The 17113-nt window shown below is 42.6% G+C and overlaps 1 protein-coding gene across 4 annotated transcripts in view; it reads right to left on the minus strand.

The window, feature by feature from the left end:
• Nucleotides 1-17113, minus strand: part of hspg2 (heparan sulfate proteoglycan 2) — a 519883-nt gene that overhangs the window by 348585 nt on the left and 154185 nt on the right. For 3 of the 4 annotated variants that reach the window (XM_041206463.1, XM_041206461.1, XM_041206460.1), the window contains exon 4: nt 3861-3938. The exons of the other annotated variant lie outside the window; for it this stretch is intronic. In XM_041206463.1, coding sequence (XP_041062397.1) covers nt 3861-3938 — 78 coding nt within the window. The remainder of the gene's footprint in view (nt 1-3860; nt 3939-17113) is intronic. 4 annotated transcript variants of the gene reach the window in all.

Here is a 17113-nt window from a genome sequence, read left to right on the forward strand (position 1 = left end):
GGTACCCAAGCAGGCCCTTTGGAAACTTTACCACTTGAAGGGGTTTATCATGACCCCTACTTTCTCTGAAGCATTCTGGGCTTTCATCCAGCACCCAAGGAAATGATGCAAGCAGCACCCTCCATCACAAACAATGTAAATGTCACACCCATTTCAGGAGGGAGTTTCCATCCTTTGAAGTCCGAGTAGATGCTCCATAACAGTTCCCTGCTCCAAGTTCCTCTGCCTAGTGCTCTAAAGTCAAGCACTACGATGTAGAAAAATCTTTTCTCATTCATTCATGGGATGTGGGCATCGCTGGCTAGGCCAGAAATTTATTGCCCATCCCTAATTGCTCTTGAGAACTGGTGCAGCAAAGCTTTATACACAACTTGAAAATTAACCCTCCTCCTGAATCATTGGCGACTTGCATAAAACATTTTTCCTTCCATTCCTGAAGATGTAAATTCTCCTTCTCACGTTACCACAGGGAAATTCTCCAGTGGGGAGTGGGAAGTCTGTGCATGTGGTAAATACGTGAAGCGTTAATAAATGTTTGAACAGTTAGTCAGTGTCCATTACTTCAGACAGTGAGTGGCATCTCATTCTACCTTTCAAATCGCGTCTGCTTTATTCTGTCAAGTGATGTGGGCGTCACTGACAAGGCCGGCATTTGTTGCCCACCCCTAATTGCGCTTGAATCAAGTGGCTTTTGCTAGGCTGTTTCAGAGGGCAGTTAAGAGTCAACTACGTTGCTGTGGGTTTGAAGTCTCATGTAGGCCAGACTAGGGTAGGATAGCAGATTTCCTTCCCTCAAGGACATTAATGAACCAGATGGGTTTTTTTGACAATCAATGAGAGATTCAAGGTCACCATTAGGCTAGCTTTTAGCTGCTGTGGTGCGATTTGAACCCATGTCTCCAGAACAGCCCAGTGACATTACCATTTTGCCACCGTCCTCTACCCTGATCAGTCATGGTTCATTGTGCAAATGGCGGGAAGCTATCTCGGCAAGAAATGAAGCTCAACTTCTAAATTTCATTGAATGCTGCAGGAAGCCGTGTGTATTTTTAATTCTACTATTGCTAAACAACATCCACCCGTCCGGGAACTGATCAACCAGCATCCGAAAGCAATCTGTAACATGCATCAAGCAGCATGAGTCATCAAGATCCAAGGTATCAGAAAAACACATTTATATGCATTATAAAATAAAACTAGGGGGTTTTCCAGTTCAGCAGTACATTTTGGACCTGTGGCAGACCTGAGCTTCTCCAAGCACAATTCATGTGAAGCTGGCTGCACACCAAACCTGAAACTTCGGAGGCTGAGACAGGCAGCCTGGAAGATGTGCTTTTAGTGGGTCCTGCTAGTGGTACACTTGCTTCATGGGGAACACAGTGCCAGTCATGCAGAGTGAATGTCCAAATTGAACTCAGAGGCTTGAATTACATGCAGCATTTCTCCTTTACAATCAACTCAGGGGAGATACAAGACACAACTTGCTCAATTCAACTTGCCAGTAATACAGTCTGTGTTCCAAAATGAAAAGTACTGTCACACTTCAAGAAGTTACTAAAATGCATAATTAACCCATCCTGTATTTTTCATGTTATGCTGCATTGACAGTATTTGAAAAATGTTTTTATGCTTCATATTCCCAATAGCAAATAAATAATTTTTAGTTTCTGTCTCTTTAATTGAAGGTAAAATGGAATAGTGAAGGGGGAGGGGTCATGTGGCCTGCTCTGAATGACAAGCCTTGGTTACTATGGGGACAAAAGGGGCACACGTCAAGAAACTTGTTGGGAAGGTGCAAGATGTTCACAGCTGTGAACAATGCTAAAAGCATCTGTGCTGGCTGTGTGTAGACTGTTAAGTCTCCTGTTCCCACAAAGAAAGAAGTGTCAGGAATATTATGTTTTATAAATGATTATACTTTAAACTGTCTGTTTAGTTCCAAACTAAAATGGAGTTGGGGGTCGAAGGATGGCTAATTGGCATTTATACCTACTTACAAAACCCATGTGATTCATGGCGCCATGGAGATGGGTTTTGAGAGAGGGGGAGTTCACAGAAAGCTATTGTAGTGTCAGGTCACAGGGTTTGAGATATCTCAAACTCAGAAACACAAGTGAGTCTGCAAGAATCTGGCAGCAAAAGAGCTGGAAAAGGCAGCCAGTCCTACACCTGAAGCAGAGAAAATGACCATCCTATGGTTCATCACCCAGAATGCGGTGGAAGCTTGCATTCAGAGTGAAGAGACCAAGCTCATGAAGATCTAAAGGAAGTTGAAAGATTCGCCTCGATTGGGCTAAAGAGAAGGAATCTCCGGTGTAATCTCACAGTTATGTCAGCTCTGGGGTTAGAATTTACCCGGCTGGGAAAGGAAAAAGGAAGCAGGCCATTGGGAGTGGAGAACAGCTGTGTAGTGGCTCCGGGAGAATAAAGTGTCCACTCAGGGGACACAGGTAATGGCCTGGGAATGTCAATCATGTTCAAAATCAAATGGGTAAACATTTCTGTATTTTGAAGTATAAATTACCTAATAGATGGTGTTTAGTCAATGTTGCCATCAGTTTGCTTATTATTGTAAAAGTTTTAAAACTTTAAATATTGTCATGCGATCCTTTCCAGTCACTGGAAATTGAAATATAATTTTAAAAGTTATCATTCTCTACAGGAATTGTACCACTGGTTGAACGCAGGTACGTTTGTAGGTCTGAGGTTTGGTGGCATCTTAAAACTTCTTCCAGCAGTCAGCAACGACTTATATTTATATCGTGCCTGTGATCTAATAAAACATCCCAAGTACTTCATAGGACGTTATAAAGCAAAATTAGGCACCAAGCCACATAAGATTAGGTCAGATGACCAAAATATTGCTCAATAAGGTAGGTCTTAGGGAGTGTCTTAAAGGAAGAAAGGGGGGCAAAGAGGTTTAGGAAGGGAATTCCAGAGCTCAGGGCCCAGGCAGCTGAGGGCATGGCCACCAATGGTAGAACAATTAGAATTGGGGATGCACAAGAGGCCAAAATTAGAGATTACAGAGATAGGAGGGATCTGAAAACATGGATCAGAATTTTAAAATTGAGGGATTGCCTACGAGCAGGACAGCAAGTGCAGGGATGATAGGTGATTGAGACTTGGTGTGAGTTGAGACATGGGCAGCAGAGTTTTGGATGACCTCAAGTCTTTGGAGGGTAGAATGTGGGAGACTAGCTATGGGTGGGTTGGAATAGTCAGGTTTTAAGATAACAGAGGCACGAATGAGGGTTTCAGCAGCAGATGAGCTGAGACAGGAAAAGTTGAGTTATGTTAGAGGTGGAAACAGGCGGTCTTAATGACAGTGTGGTTATGAGTTTGTAAAATCATCTAAGGGCTAAACGTGACAATAAAGTTTTGATCAGTTTAGTTTGGCCTCAGACAGTTGTCAGGGAGGGGCATGAAGTCAGTAGCTAGAGACCAGAGTCTGGATTGCCTCTGTGCTGTACACATTTTATAATTCTATGTAATGAGTAACCTGCATTTTCAGTTCAGGGTACTCAAAGCAATTTAATTTTTTGGAGGAAGTGTTTGCTTTTATTCGTTTGAGAGATGTGAGCATCACTGGGAAGGACAGCAATAATTACCCATCCCTAACTGCCTTCGAGGTGATGGTGGGTGAGCCCCATTCTTGAATCGCTGCAATCCATATGGTATAAATAATGTTAATGCACAAAACAACATGCATTTAAAGTCACTTGCCAAGCCATTCTCCTTTTGCATGCAGCATGACTTATCCAACACAGACAGCTGGGGTGCTGTAACAAGCAGAAAGCTCACAGTGCAGTAGCAGACTGTGTTACAGTACAACACATACTGGGTGCAGAAACACTTACCGTACTGAGGGGGTTCTGGGCTGCTATTCATTTCTGCTACTACTGGAATCATTAGAGGGTAAACTGAGGTCTCTGGGCCTTCCCATAGGGAGACAGACAGGGAGACAAACGGAGAGGATATGGAGTGGGAGAGGGCAGCGGAATGAATAAAACAGCACATGTGAATACGGAGAAGGAAAATGGGGCAAAAAAGGATCAGAAAAACAGAGAGGAAAGGCAGAGGGTACAAATAGATTAAAAAAAGGTGGGAGAGGAAAGAAGAAAAAATAAGTGAATAACGATAGATAAAATACAAAATGGATAACAATGGCTTGAACATACAATCAGAAATTAAAATCTAATCCCATTTACAATTCAATGTTGTCTAACTTACGTAAACAGTTGATTATTTTTACTTCAAAAGGCAATTTTTAAATAATGGCAGGGAATTTGCTTTTGCATCATCTTCACTCTAACATTCCCGCCTATGGAGAGGGCAGGACGTTTGCAGAAACACTTGTTAAAAGTTTGGACGTCTCTTCTAAAGCCAGAGTCTCTGATTTACTACAGGATGGACAGCTCATAGGAGAAAGCTAAAAATCAGCTCTTCCTTTTTTTTAAAATACAATTTCCGTGAATGGGTGGCCTCCCCGTTTGGTGGTGATGGAAGTTAAACACCCCCAGTTACACCCAGCTCACCCATAGCCTTGCTAATGGAAGCAGACATCCTGATGTCGATTAAACGTCTCCTAATACAGCAATGCTCTCAAAATCTTGGATAAGGTAGACAAGGAAATACTGTTCCCATTGGCTGACAGTACAAGATGGAGGGGGGGTGTGAAGAAGAATTTTTTTTTACATGACTCACAACTTAAAACTTTATTTGTTGTTTTGTGGGATGTGGGCATCAACGATAGCTGTCATGGTCACAATTACTGAGTAGCTTTTTATTCCAGCTTTATTAATTAATTAAATTTAAATTCCACCAGCTGCCATGGTGGGATTTGAACTCGTGCTCCCAGATGATTAAGCTGGGCCTCTGGATTACTAGCCCAGTGACACTACTACTATGCCACCATCTCCCTCTTTTGTTTTATAGTCCTTTATTCTTCTGAACATATCCATTTGCTAAACTTAAAGCTTTCTGTTAAAAAAAAAATGGATAATCAACATCAGCAAATCTGAGCTGGCCATCAGCATTTTATCACAGGGAGACACACAGTCATAACATGTCAGTGATAAATCTAGATTTCACTTGCAGCTGACAGGCAAAAACCAGCTGATGAACAGCAAGTTGAAGCAAATCCTTTTTATATATGAACATACAAAATAGGAGTAGGCCATTCGGCCCCTCCAGCCTGCTCTGCCATTTAATAAAATCATGGCTGAATTGTTTGTGTTTCAAACTTCACATTCCCATCTACCTCCAGTAACCTTTGAGTCCCTTGCCTAACAAGAATCTATCTACTTCTGCCTTAAAAATATTCAATAACCCCGCCTCCACTGCCTTTGGAGAGTTCCAAAGTCAAAATCATCACCCAATGTGGGGCCCAAAACCATGATCCTGGGATTAAGAGTTCCATTATTTTCCAACTGAGCTAGCTGGGCTGTAATTATCTATGTTTTTTTTGCAATTCTTTAAAATTGCTTCCAGTTCCTACCAATTTTCCTCCAAGGTGCACGTGTGTGTGTGTGTGTGTGTGTGTGTGTGTGTGTGTGTGTGTGTGTGTGTGTGCATGTGCATGTGGAGGCACAGTTACCCTGAAGGTAACACACAGCTGCCCCCGAGCTGTCCTGCTAAGGCGTCATTGAGATGAACTGTTGCACGCAACAAAATAAATGAGAGGAAACACTGACTTTCAACTGACTCAGACTGCAGAAATGAACAGGGTTCCTCCTAGTTTTAACTCCCTGGCATTCGCAATGTCACAGAAATCAGAATATTCTGATTTTTGTGAAGTTGCATTTGTCATTTCCTTCCTGTTGATTGACTCCAATAATAACATGACTGGTAATCTCACTGAGTTACAGTTAATTTAAAATACTCATCCTTATTCTCAAACCCATTCCTCTCTGTAATCTCCTCCAGCCCTCCGAGATATGTACATTCCTCCAATTCTGGCCTCCTGTGCATCCCCAGTTTTTAATCACGCCACCAGTGGGAGCCATACCTTCAGCTGCCTTGGCCCTGAGCTATGGAATTCCTTCCCTAAACCCCTCTGCCTCTCTACCTCACCTCTAAGAAGCTCCATACAATCAATATCTGTGATCAAGGTTTTGGTCAGCTTAGTTCAGTATCAGAGTAGTTAAGTAATTCAGTATCAAGTTTTATTTGATAACACAGGTGCTACATAAATGCAAGCTGTTGATGTAGGAATTTCCTTTGTGGAAGGGTGCAGTACGACAAAGGCCTGGTACAGACCCAAAGTAATGAAGTGTTAAGTGCAGACATGTAGATATTATGCAGCATGCAACCTGTTCAAACCTGAATGATTCAAATTGAAAGTTAACTTTCAAGCCAAATCAAGCCAAAGGTGTTCTAGGCACATCAGCTTTAGCAGAAACAAAGCGTAAGTGATCAAACACGGGAAACGAAGGCCAGTTTGCCTCTGGTGTTTCAGCTGGAAGTGTGCAAGGTCATTCTGCATGGGTGTGTGGACTGGACTCTGTGGCATTTTCATAATGGTTCATTCTTCCCACCGTGTACTGGGACATGCTCTGGGAGTGTGGAGGCAGTGGGAATTGAGCTGTTGTGTTCAATAGCTGATTTAACTGATTATGCTGAACTGTTTCAAAAGGTCTCAAATTCAATGTATTATTACAGAAAATAAAAAAAGGGACGGGAGCTGTGCTGCGGCCCATGGAAGAGGCAGCTCTTCTCAATTAAGGAGACTTCTAGAGGTTATATTGAGGGAGGCTTTTATTTTATTCTTTCATGGGATGTGGGTGTCACTGGCTAGGCCAACATTTATTGCCCATCCCTAATTGCCCTAGAGAAGGTGGTGGTGAGCCGCCTTCTTGAACCGCTGCAGTCCATCCCACTGTGCTGTAAGGGAGATTTTTTTTTGATCCTTTCATGGGCAGTGGGCATCACTGGCAAAGACCACATTTGTTGCCCATCCCTAATTGCTGCACCATTGTGGAGGGCAGTTGAGAGTCAACCACGTTGCAGTGGTTCTGGAGACTCATGTAGGCCAGACCAGGTATGGAAGGGAGGATGGTGATTTGCTCAGCAATGGCAGGTATCTTCAAACTTGCAGAATTTCACTCAGCTAACGGCAGGAAGAGAGAGTCCCAAAGAGAAGGAAAAGTTAAGGACTGGTAGTGCCTGCAATTAAAGCCTCTGCACCAGCTTGGGTTGCATTGCCCTGGATTCAAAGGAGCTCACGAGAGGTCCTGCAGGAGGCCAACCTGCACAATAAATTCAAAAACAAATGACTTGATCATTATCTCATTGCTGTTTGTGGGAGCTTGCTATGTAGAAACTGGCTGCCCCATTTCCCTACATTATAACGATAATTACAACTCTTTTTAAAAAAAAACTTCATTGGCTTTAAAGCACTTTGGCTTGGCTTGAGGTCACATAAAGCATTGTATAAATGCAGATCTCACTCTTTCTTTACCATTACCTCTATCCACAAACACAAAGGCACTCTACTAACTCCAAATGAAGGAGGTGCCACAGCAACATAGCACAATATATCTTGGGAAGTCACATTTGCATGGTGCTGGCATCATTTTATGCTTGCTTGCAAGACTAAAGGATGCTGAGCCCCAATGCCACACAGGCTGACACCAGCAGTCAATCCACAAGTTAGGAGAGCCAGGAAGTGACTTTGGAAATGCACCCAAATCATTTTGTCTATTCACAAGGACCAGCAGCACGAGTTTCCTGTATCATCTGTGAAACCCAGTTGAAAAGTCTCAGGCAGACATTCCCGATACAATTTTAGGACTGTGAGTTTGCTTGTACACGTGTCTCCAATAGTGAATCTCCCTAAAGTTTCTACTCAATGCATAGCTGTAAACATTTTCTGTTATATCAGCTAATTCTACAAATATACAAGACGAGTAAGAGATCAAGGTGTGTAAATACAGTGTCATCCCTGTTGTACTGTGTACTTAACGGATAGCAGCATGACTAGAAGGGAAGTATGTCATGCGATTCAGTTTTAGTTTCACTTTTGCTTTGGAGCAGAGCACAGCACAGCACAGACAGCTCTGCTGGTAATGTCTTCAAGCTTTATATCCATGTATATCTATTCACATGTGCCTGGTCTCAATAAATGAACCCACAACATGTTTACCCAATCCCTTATGAGTGATTGGTGCCTTTATATCATTATAAAATCATGACAATCCCCAATTTCCAGGTTGGATACTTTGTCCTTATTTTTCCATGAGAAATGTTATTGTTTATATTGGAAGCAGCCGATGTAAACTTGTCGTCACACTGTAGTTACACCCTTCTGACAGTGGTGGTGCTATACCCTCCACTAGTGGAGGCACTGGAGTATTATTACATACCAATAAGCTTTAAATGGAAGGTCTTCATTATGGGACGCAGCGCGAGTAAACACCAACAAAACATAGATAATGATGCTTTGTGAAAAATGCAAAATAGGCTTAAAAAGAGAAAGCAAGTTACTGAATTGTTAGTTGAAGTTTACTAGTTATTTTCATTTGGCACAGTTCAATCACCAAGCAATTAATCTCTGATGCTTTGTTTACTTATTATACTTTGTGACCTTAAGACCTGCTCCAGCTTAGCAGCAGAATAATACATTCTCCCATTACATGACACTGAACTCCTGCTCTTAGAAGCTGCACACCATTCTACTGTGAGCAATGTCATGGGAAATCCACTAGCAACAATGATATTCTGTAGAAAATTATATGTAGTTTTAAGTTTGGAACATTCCCAAATGTGCTGCTTTCATTCAGTGGATAAAACTAGATAAGCAACATTGAACAGGAAATGTTTTTGTTTTTTGACTGACAATCTTGAAACGTTATCGTGACAGATAACCTCACGAGCAGGCCTTCTGATATTGGATTTTACTTTTTTCCCTCAAGGCTAAAATCAGATGAAATAAGCTGTGTCCACCTAGGTGCTTTTTTACACAAAAATCAGAAAATTCCTCAGAGAACCCGAAAACCAAGCTGGAAGAAATAAAATATCGTTTGGTAATGAAGATGTACAATTTGTCAAGAACACGAAGCTAGCAGGTGCAGCCGGCATCATGAGATAATCAGGTAACCACTCTGGGTCGATGTTGTTCTTCAGTTCTGTGCCAGTTGACACTGAATGGTAGCACATTCTTCACTGAGTCGGAAGGTTGTGGGGTTCATGTCCCACTCCACAGACTTGAGCAGATAATCTCAGTTGGCACTCCAGCGGAGTACTGGGCAAGTGCTGCATTGTCAGAGGTGCGGCTTTTCGGATGAGATATTAAACCAAGGTCCCGCCTGCCTTCTCAGGTAGACATAAAGAAAGATCCCATAGTGCTGTTTGAATAACAGGTGAGTACTACCCATCTCAATGCTTGGGCTAATATTTATCACTCATCCAACATTTAGAATGGGTGATCTGGTCATTATTACATTGCTGTATGTGGGATCTTGCTGTGTGAAAATTTTTTGCTACTTTTCCTATATTACAACAGTGACTACACTTCAGAATTAAATTGGCTGTGAAATGTTTTGGGGCATCCTGAGATTGTAAAAGGCACTATATAAATGCAAGTCTTTCTGTTTTGGAGGTCTCTCTTCCCTGTACATTATACCACAACACTGGTACTTCCAAGTTTGGTCAAATTTAAACCAATACAGCTTGATTTTCTTTTACATTGGAAGAATCAAAACCTTAAACACTTCAGGAGTGTTTGGAGCTCAGAACATCCCCAATTCTCAGCAAACAGGCAACTTCCATCCAACCTCGTTCAGGGAGTATACAGATGGAATTCCCAGGAGCGAGTGTATGGACCAAGTGATTGATTTGTTCTCCATAAACTCAAACCATCAGTCTCCTACATGACTCTCAATCAGACTGTGGTAAAATGGAAACTCCTTACAGGAAAGGCAAAGTTTATTTATGTCTACAGAAAGCTTTTGTGACGATTACAAGGCAAATGTAAAGTTGAGATTAAGGGAAATATAAACAAACAGATTTCAAGCGAAATACATTCCCATTTTTTAAAAAAATTAAATCAATTTCAAATCACTGGCTGTGCATAGCCTCTCAGTGTCTTCATGACTCATACAGGCACAGAGACAACAGTGAATCAAACTTATCTAGTGAGCAAAAGTCAGGAATCTGGTTTAGACGGTAACTGGCTCTTCGTGATACGAGAAGTTCCAATAATCCCCTTTTAGAAATAGCTCACATGTTGCACATTTTCAAGATATAAACACTCCTTTAAGTTACTCCAGTAGCAGTGATTTTATCTCTAAGAGTGCTGCCTCTTCAATCCAATGTTTTAAATGAGGCATTGCCACACTGTAAGCATATTTTATCACACTCAATTCCAAGTGTTACATTTGGGCCACATCCTGATACATTTCACTTGTGTTCTCTGTGAATGTCAATTTCCACAGGCTTGCCTGCTCTTTCTATAAACCCTTAACCACATCTGGCATGATAGTCTACTCACCACATGTTCTAAATCTTTCAGAACCAGCGCACAGGCCAAATACCTAAAACTCAAAACTACTTCATACTTATTAATAAGTAAAATTATACAGAATAAATCAGCAAATAAATGGAGCACTGGATGTCCACTCCAAAATAGTACAAATTTCAAAATGTTATGTTTTCTTTTGATCCATACATGGGGAATAGCATGGGCAAGATGCATAGGCCGGGATTTTCCAACCCCACCCACTGCAGGAGTCATCGGGGCAAGACCGGAAAATCGCAACCACATAGTTAAGTAGAACTAGACCTGCTGGGCTGCAAATTCTAAATATATTTAGGGAAAGAACGGTCTATGAAGTATAGCTGATGAGGAATGGGGAACAGTAGCATTGTGCTTATGTTACTGGACTAGTGATCATGTTACTTCACAGAAGCGTTACAGCACATGAGACTATTCAGCCCATCATGCCTGTGCCAGCTCTCCAAACGAGCAATATATCTAGTGCCATTGTCTCATCTTCTCCCTGGAACCCTATACATTCTTCCTTTTTAGAAAATAATCCAATTCCCTCCTGAATGCCTCAATTGACCTAGCCTCCACCACACTCTCAGGCAGCGCCTTCTTAACCACTTGGCCACCTGCTGCGTGAAAATGTTTCTCCTCCTGCTGCTGTTGCTGGTCTTCTCCCTCACTGCCAGCCCCAAGCCCTGGCCTGTCCATCCTGAAAGCACTAAGCCTGAACCTGGCCCAGGCACAACTCAAGCACCAGGGTCACAGGCCTCAGGTGAGTGTTGTTAAGCGAGGCCTCTCGCTGCTTGTTGCTGCTCTGCTCTCCCTCATCCAGGCCCAGGCTCAGCATCAGGCCATCGATGTAGATTTCCAGTCGGGCTGAGCCCGAGTTAACTTCAGCTCCCTCCACCGGCACCACCATCTCCAACGTCACCATGGCTGCCCTGCCAGTGCTGGTCATTAAAATGGGACATAAAATAATCGAAAGGGCTCACGGAATACTGGCTTCTGTATTGAGATGATACCTGGAATACTGTGAGCAGTTCTAGGCACCACACATTAGATAGTATATACTGGCCTTGGAGATGGTGCATTCACCAGGGTTAAATTACAAGGAGAGGTTACACAAACTAGGATAGTATTTCCTGAACTTTAGAAAGTTAAGGGGTGATTTGATCCAAGTTTTCAAGCTATTAAGGGGATCAGATAGGGTGGCTTGAGAGTAACTATTTCCATTGGTTGGTGAGTCCAGGGCAAAACAACTCGCAGGAGTGACTAGTCTAGTCCTGCTCCTGTTTTTCATGTTATGTTCTGAAGAGAGTATCCAACCAAGTCCACTTGACATTCAATGGAGTTGCCACTGAAACCCCAATATCAACGTTCTGGGGGTCACCAATGACCAGAAACTAAACTGGACCAGCCATTAAATACTGTGGCTACACAAGAACAGATCAGAGGTTGGGAATTCTGCAGTGAGTAACTCATCTCCTGACTCCCCAAAGCTTGTCCCTCATCTACAAGGTATAAGTCAGGAGTGTGATGAAATATTCTTCACCTGCCTAAAAGAGTGCAGCTCCCACAACACTCAAGAAGCTCGACACCATCCAGGACAATGTACTCAGCTTGACTGGCACCCCATTCACAACCTTTCATGCCCTCCATGACCAATGCACAGTGGCAACAATGTGCATCAACTACCAGATGCACTGCGGCAACTCATCAAGGCTCCTTCAACAGCACCTTCCAAACTGCATGCTTTACCACCTGGAAGGACAAGGGCAGCAGATGCACAGGAACACCACCACCTGCAAGATCCCCTCCAAGTCACACACCTTCCAAACTTGGGTTCCTAAAGTCAGTGGATCAAAATCCCAGAACTCTTCTCCTGAAAGCACAATGGGCATACCCAAACTCCATGGACTGCAGCAGTTTAATACAGCAGCTCACCACCACCTTCTCAAGGGCAATAAATGCTAGCCTTGCTAGTGACACCCATATGCTATGATCAGATTAAAACGATAAACCCTATGAAACAGGAATGAAGGGGAGCATGAGGCATCAGCCTGGCCTGGTTACTGTATTTCTTTGCTTCGATATCTAAGATGGTAGTGAGGAAGCTCCAAATGGTGCTATTCCCAAAATGGAGTCATCGGCCAGAGCAGATCTGAGACAAAAAAGAAATCCGAGTGTCAATAAATCAAATTAAACTTGATCCCAATCCCAGGCCAAGTCAGTATGTGTATTTAGATCAGGGTGAAAAAGCAAACAATTGCTGATTGTCCAGCTCTCAAGCTAAGACTCTCTTAATCAGACCAGCGACGAAGTCTGCTTTAAATATTCCAGCGCCTCGAAGTCAAGCAGAGTTTGTTTTAAAAAAACATAGAATTTCCTATAAATTAAAACAGGATTAGTCTGTGCACACGTTTAATAAACCTTTGACAGATGTCTTCCTCCCTGGTTCCCATTTATCTTTCAGTTGTTCCTTGAACTCGACATCTAACCCTGGACTCGACGTCCCCCTCACTCTCCTTCCTCCCTCTGTGTCTCCGGGCAGTTAGAGAACTGGGAACTGGTGTAAGTTTTATGACATAGTAACTCCTCATTGCTCTGCTTGTTGCCACTCAGCTTTCCAGCTGATAGCCAAAGCCTCAAAAGCCTGACCACTCCCTGAGGGCCAATACCACAGCAATTTACACTGTTAGTCACACAGACAATTCTGTTATCAACCCATCCATACTCTGCCCAGAGGAGTCATTTTACTTTGATTTACTGATAAAAGGACAGCTGGGATTCAGTGTTGATACTATTACCCTGGATGATGCACGTGCAGCTGAGACTCCGCATTACAACCTTAGACTGATACAGAAATTGCACAGGATCTGTTCTGCATAACTGTTGGAAAACTGGGGGAAAAAAGCAGAAAATGCTGATCATGCTCAGCAGATCAGGCAGCATTTGTAGAGAGATGCAAACACTTAACATTTTATAGTGACCACTTCATCAGCACTGAGAAAATTTAGAGGTGTAACAGGTTTCAAGTAAGTACAGAGGCAGGGGAAGCAGGAGGGGCAAAAACATAATGGAAAGTCTGTGATCAGATGGAAGGCAGGAGAGATTAAATGGAAAAAAGGATTGCTGGTGCAAGACAAAAGGGAGAAGTGAAGAAACAAAAGATGTGTCTGGAGGTGGTGTAAATAGATATAGCAGAATTATCATCCAAATAAATGGGGAGCAGGAGTTATGGTCTGAAATTATTGAACTCTGTGTTGAATCTTGATTGCTGTAAAGTGCCTAATTGAAGATGAGGTGCTGTTCTTTAAGCTTACATTGAGCTTCATTGAAACAGTGTCGGAAGCTGAGAACAGGTCAGTGCGGGAGGTGGGCTGATAATTAAAATGGCAGGCTTTTTAGTTTACTTTGCCCTACAAGAGTAGGATACGCCTCATCTTACAAAATGGCAATGATGCCACCCCTTCCAGAGCTCAACATCCTAACAAATCATATGGAAAAACCATAGATAAAAACAAAAAAACTGCGGTGCTGGAAATCCAAAACAAAAACAGAATTACCTGGAAAAACTCAGCAGGTCTGGCAGCATCAGCAGAGAAGAAAAGAGTTGACGTTTCGAGTCCTCATGACCCTTCGACAGAACTTGAGTTCGAGTCCAGGAAAGAGCTGAGAGGAACAGAACTTCTTCAAGGAGGTAGGCATTTCTTGAAGAGCAGTGGCAGTCAATTAAACACAAAGATAAAAACAAAAAAACTGCGGATGCTGGAAATCCAAAACAAAAACAGAATTACCTGGAAAAACTCAGCAGGTCTGGCAGCATCGGCGGAGAAGAAAAGAGTTGACGTTTCGAGTCCTCATGACCCTTCGACAGAACTTGAGTTCGAGTCCAGGAAAGAGCTGAGAGGAACAGAACTTCTTCAAGGAGGTAGGCATTTCTTGAAGAGCAGTGAAACCATCAGCCTACTTCAGCCTTTTTTGGGATCTTGACCAAAGAACTACTAACACTGGAAAAGGAGGAGGCTATTCAATCCCTTGAGCCTATTCTGCCAATTAATTAGGTCATGGGTTATCTTCATTAGCTCCATATCCTTCACCATCCTTATCCAATATAATCTACCTAATGTGGTCTTCACAGCTCCCCAGCATTTTGGGGGAAAAAGTTCCAGATCTTTAGCACCTTATGTGTGAAGACGTGCTTCCCAATTTCCCTCCTAAATGGTTTGGCTCTAATGTTAACACATTCCAGCCTTCCCAGTCCCTGTTATGGATTCCCCCAGCAGAGGAACTATTTTACCTCCATCTATCCTATTGAATTCTTCTAACATTTCAAAAGGGTCATTCAGATCACCCCTTAATTTTCTACATCCAAAGGAATACAAATTAAGTTTATGCAACCAGTCCTCATAATGTTTCGCACTAAGCTCCCGGTTATCATGCTGACCAATCTGCGCTGCACCCTCTCAAAGGCCAAAACATGCTTCACGATGCCCAGGATTGAATGCAGTTACTCCAGATGGGTTCTGACAGAGGCTCTGTGCAAATGAAGCATCACAGATCTGTCGGGTCTGCAAAGGGCAGAATGTCTCTTTCTGTACAACCTGCAACCAGACGACCAGGGTGAGGTTACAGGAAGGCAAGTGTGTAGTACCCTACTTTTAAAATATCAAAAGTCATGTCTATAACCAACATTCCCTGCGCTTTTCCATTTTTGGTTTTAAAAGGATGACTTTTCTTGTAACAGCTTAAACTAAGGTTTATTTTACACATGCTCGGTGGTAGAATTTCCAGCTGTTTAAATACTACAAGTGCCATCAGGTCACGATGTACAGGACTCCCAATGCACGGAGGTACCTCTTCTTCATAAGAAAGTCACAATGTCAATTCCTTTTTTGTTTAACAAAGTAATAACTTTCCCTTATATCCCTCTTGCCTCATTTTGCCAGCACTTCAAGCTGTTTTTGTCCTCACTAAGATTGGAATAACTCATCTATGTCAGCCCCCTCCTCCTCCACCTAGCCCACAGCTCTCGAAAGATTCAGCTCCCTCACCTCTTCTGTCCTCAACTCCCTCTTAAACAGACAACTTCCTTCCCTTGATGATGCTCAGTGACCTTCTTATGAACTCCCTTTCTTCAGGCACTACTCCCCTGCCCTGCATTTCAAAATGGTCGCCATCTTTGCCTTCCTGAAACCATTCCATTGTCTTCAAATAATGGCCCAAGTCTTACTTCACTTTCCTCTCTAAAGCCTTCGAGGAGTGCCCCTAGTATCCAGTTCCCATCCACTTCCTCCACTTTCAAACATCTCCGCAGCAGTTAGTTCTTTGACTATGTCTGCAGTTCTCTTGCCTAGCATTACTGCTCATTCCCATGTCTGTGGAGCCCTGGGACATTGATGCTGCAGGCATTACATTAATGTAAGTTCGTGCATCTGTTCTCCCACTTCATTGGACCATAAAATTGTTCCAGTACAGAAGGAAGCCATTCAGTCCATCGGGTCTGTGCTGGCTCTCTGAAGGAGCAATTCACCTAGTACCACTCCTCCATCTTCTCCCAGTAGCCCAGCACATTCTTCCTTTTCAGATAATGATCCAATGCCTTCTTGAATGCCTCAATTGAACCAGCCTCCCCCACACTCTCAGACAGCACATTCCAGATCCTAAACAAAAACAGAATTACCTGGAAAAACTCAGCAGGTCTGGCAGCATCGGCGGAGAAGAAAAGAGTTGACGTTTCCTATCCACTCACTGCATGAAAAGGTTTTCCCTCATGCTGCTATTGCTTACTTTGTCAATTACTTAAAATCTGTGCCTTCTGGTTCTCAATCCTTCCGTCAATGGGAACAGTTTCTTCCTATCTACTCTTACCAGACCCCTCATGATTTCAAATACCTTTATGTAATCTCCTCCCAATCATCTCTTCTCCAAGGAAAGCAGTCCCAAATTCTCCAATCTATGTAACTGATGTGCCTTGTCCCTGGAACCATTCTTGTGATCTTTTCTGCATCCTTTCCAATGCCTTCACATCCTTCCTAAAGAGCCCAGAACTGGATGCAATTCTCCAGTTGAGGCCAAACCAGTGTTCAATACAAGTCTCCTTGGTTCCTTGCTTTTGAATTCTACGGCCCTATTGATAAAGCCCAGGAAACCTGGAGGAGACTGAATACAGACAGTGACCTTTAAGACAATAGATTGAAGGTGGACTGCAGGATAGGGAGATAAGAACAGATGAATGGTGAATCTACAAAACTATAGTTCCACATATGCTCGTTTTTGATGCAATGCATTAAACCAACAAGTTGCTGACAGGTTGTATGTGGTCAGGGCCATGTGTTGACCTGTGGGATCAGCTGCTATCACAAAGCTGAGAAAAGATCGCACTTTCTTTTTGACATACAAAAGATTTAATTTTAAAGAACATATACGGGGGAGAAAGCAGACAAGGAACAGAAGACGAGATAAAAGGGAGTCTATCAGTACTTGCCATCTTCAGAGCAATGTAAATATTAAATTAATGGCATATTTCTAGAAAACATGATTACTTCCTAACAAGTTTATACCTTGGTACAATGTTTTCAGCTGCAAACTAATTATACAGCAACATGAATAAAATTAAACAGT

This window comes from Carcharodon carcharias, chromosome 15 (assembly GCF_017639515.1).
Source record: "Carcharodon carcharias isolate sCarCar2 chromosome 15, sCarCar2.pri, whole genome shotgun sequence".
Taxonomy (NCBI): Eukaryota; Metazoa; Chordata; class Chondrichthyes; order Lamniformes; family Lamnidae; genus Carcharodon; species Carcharodon carcharias.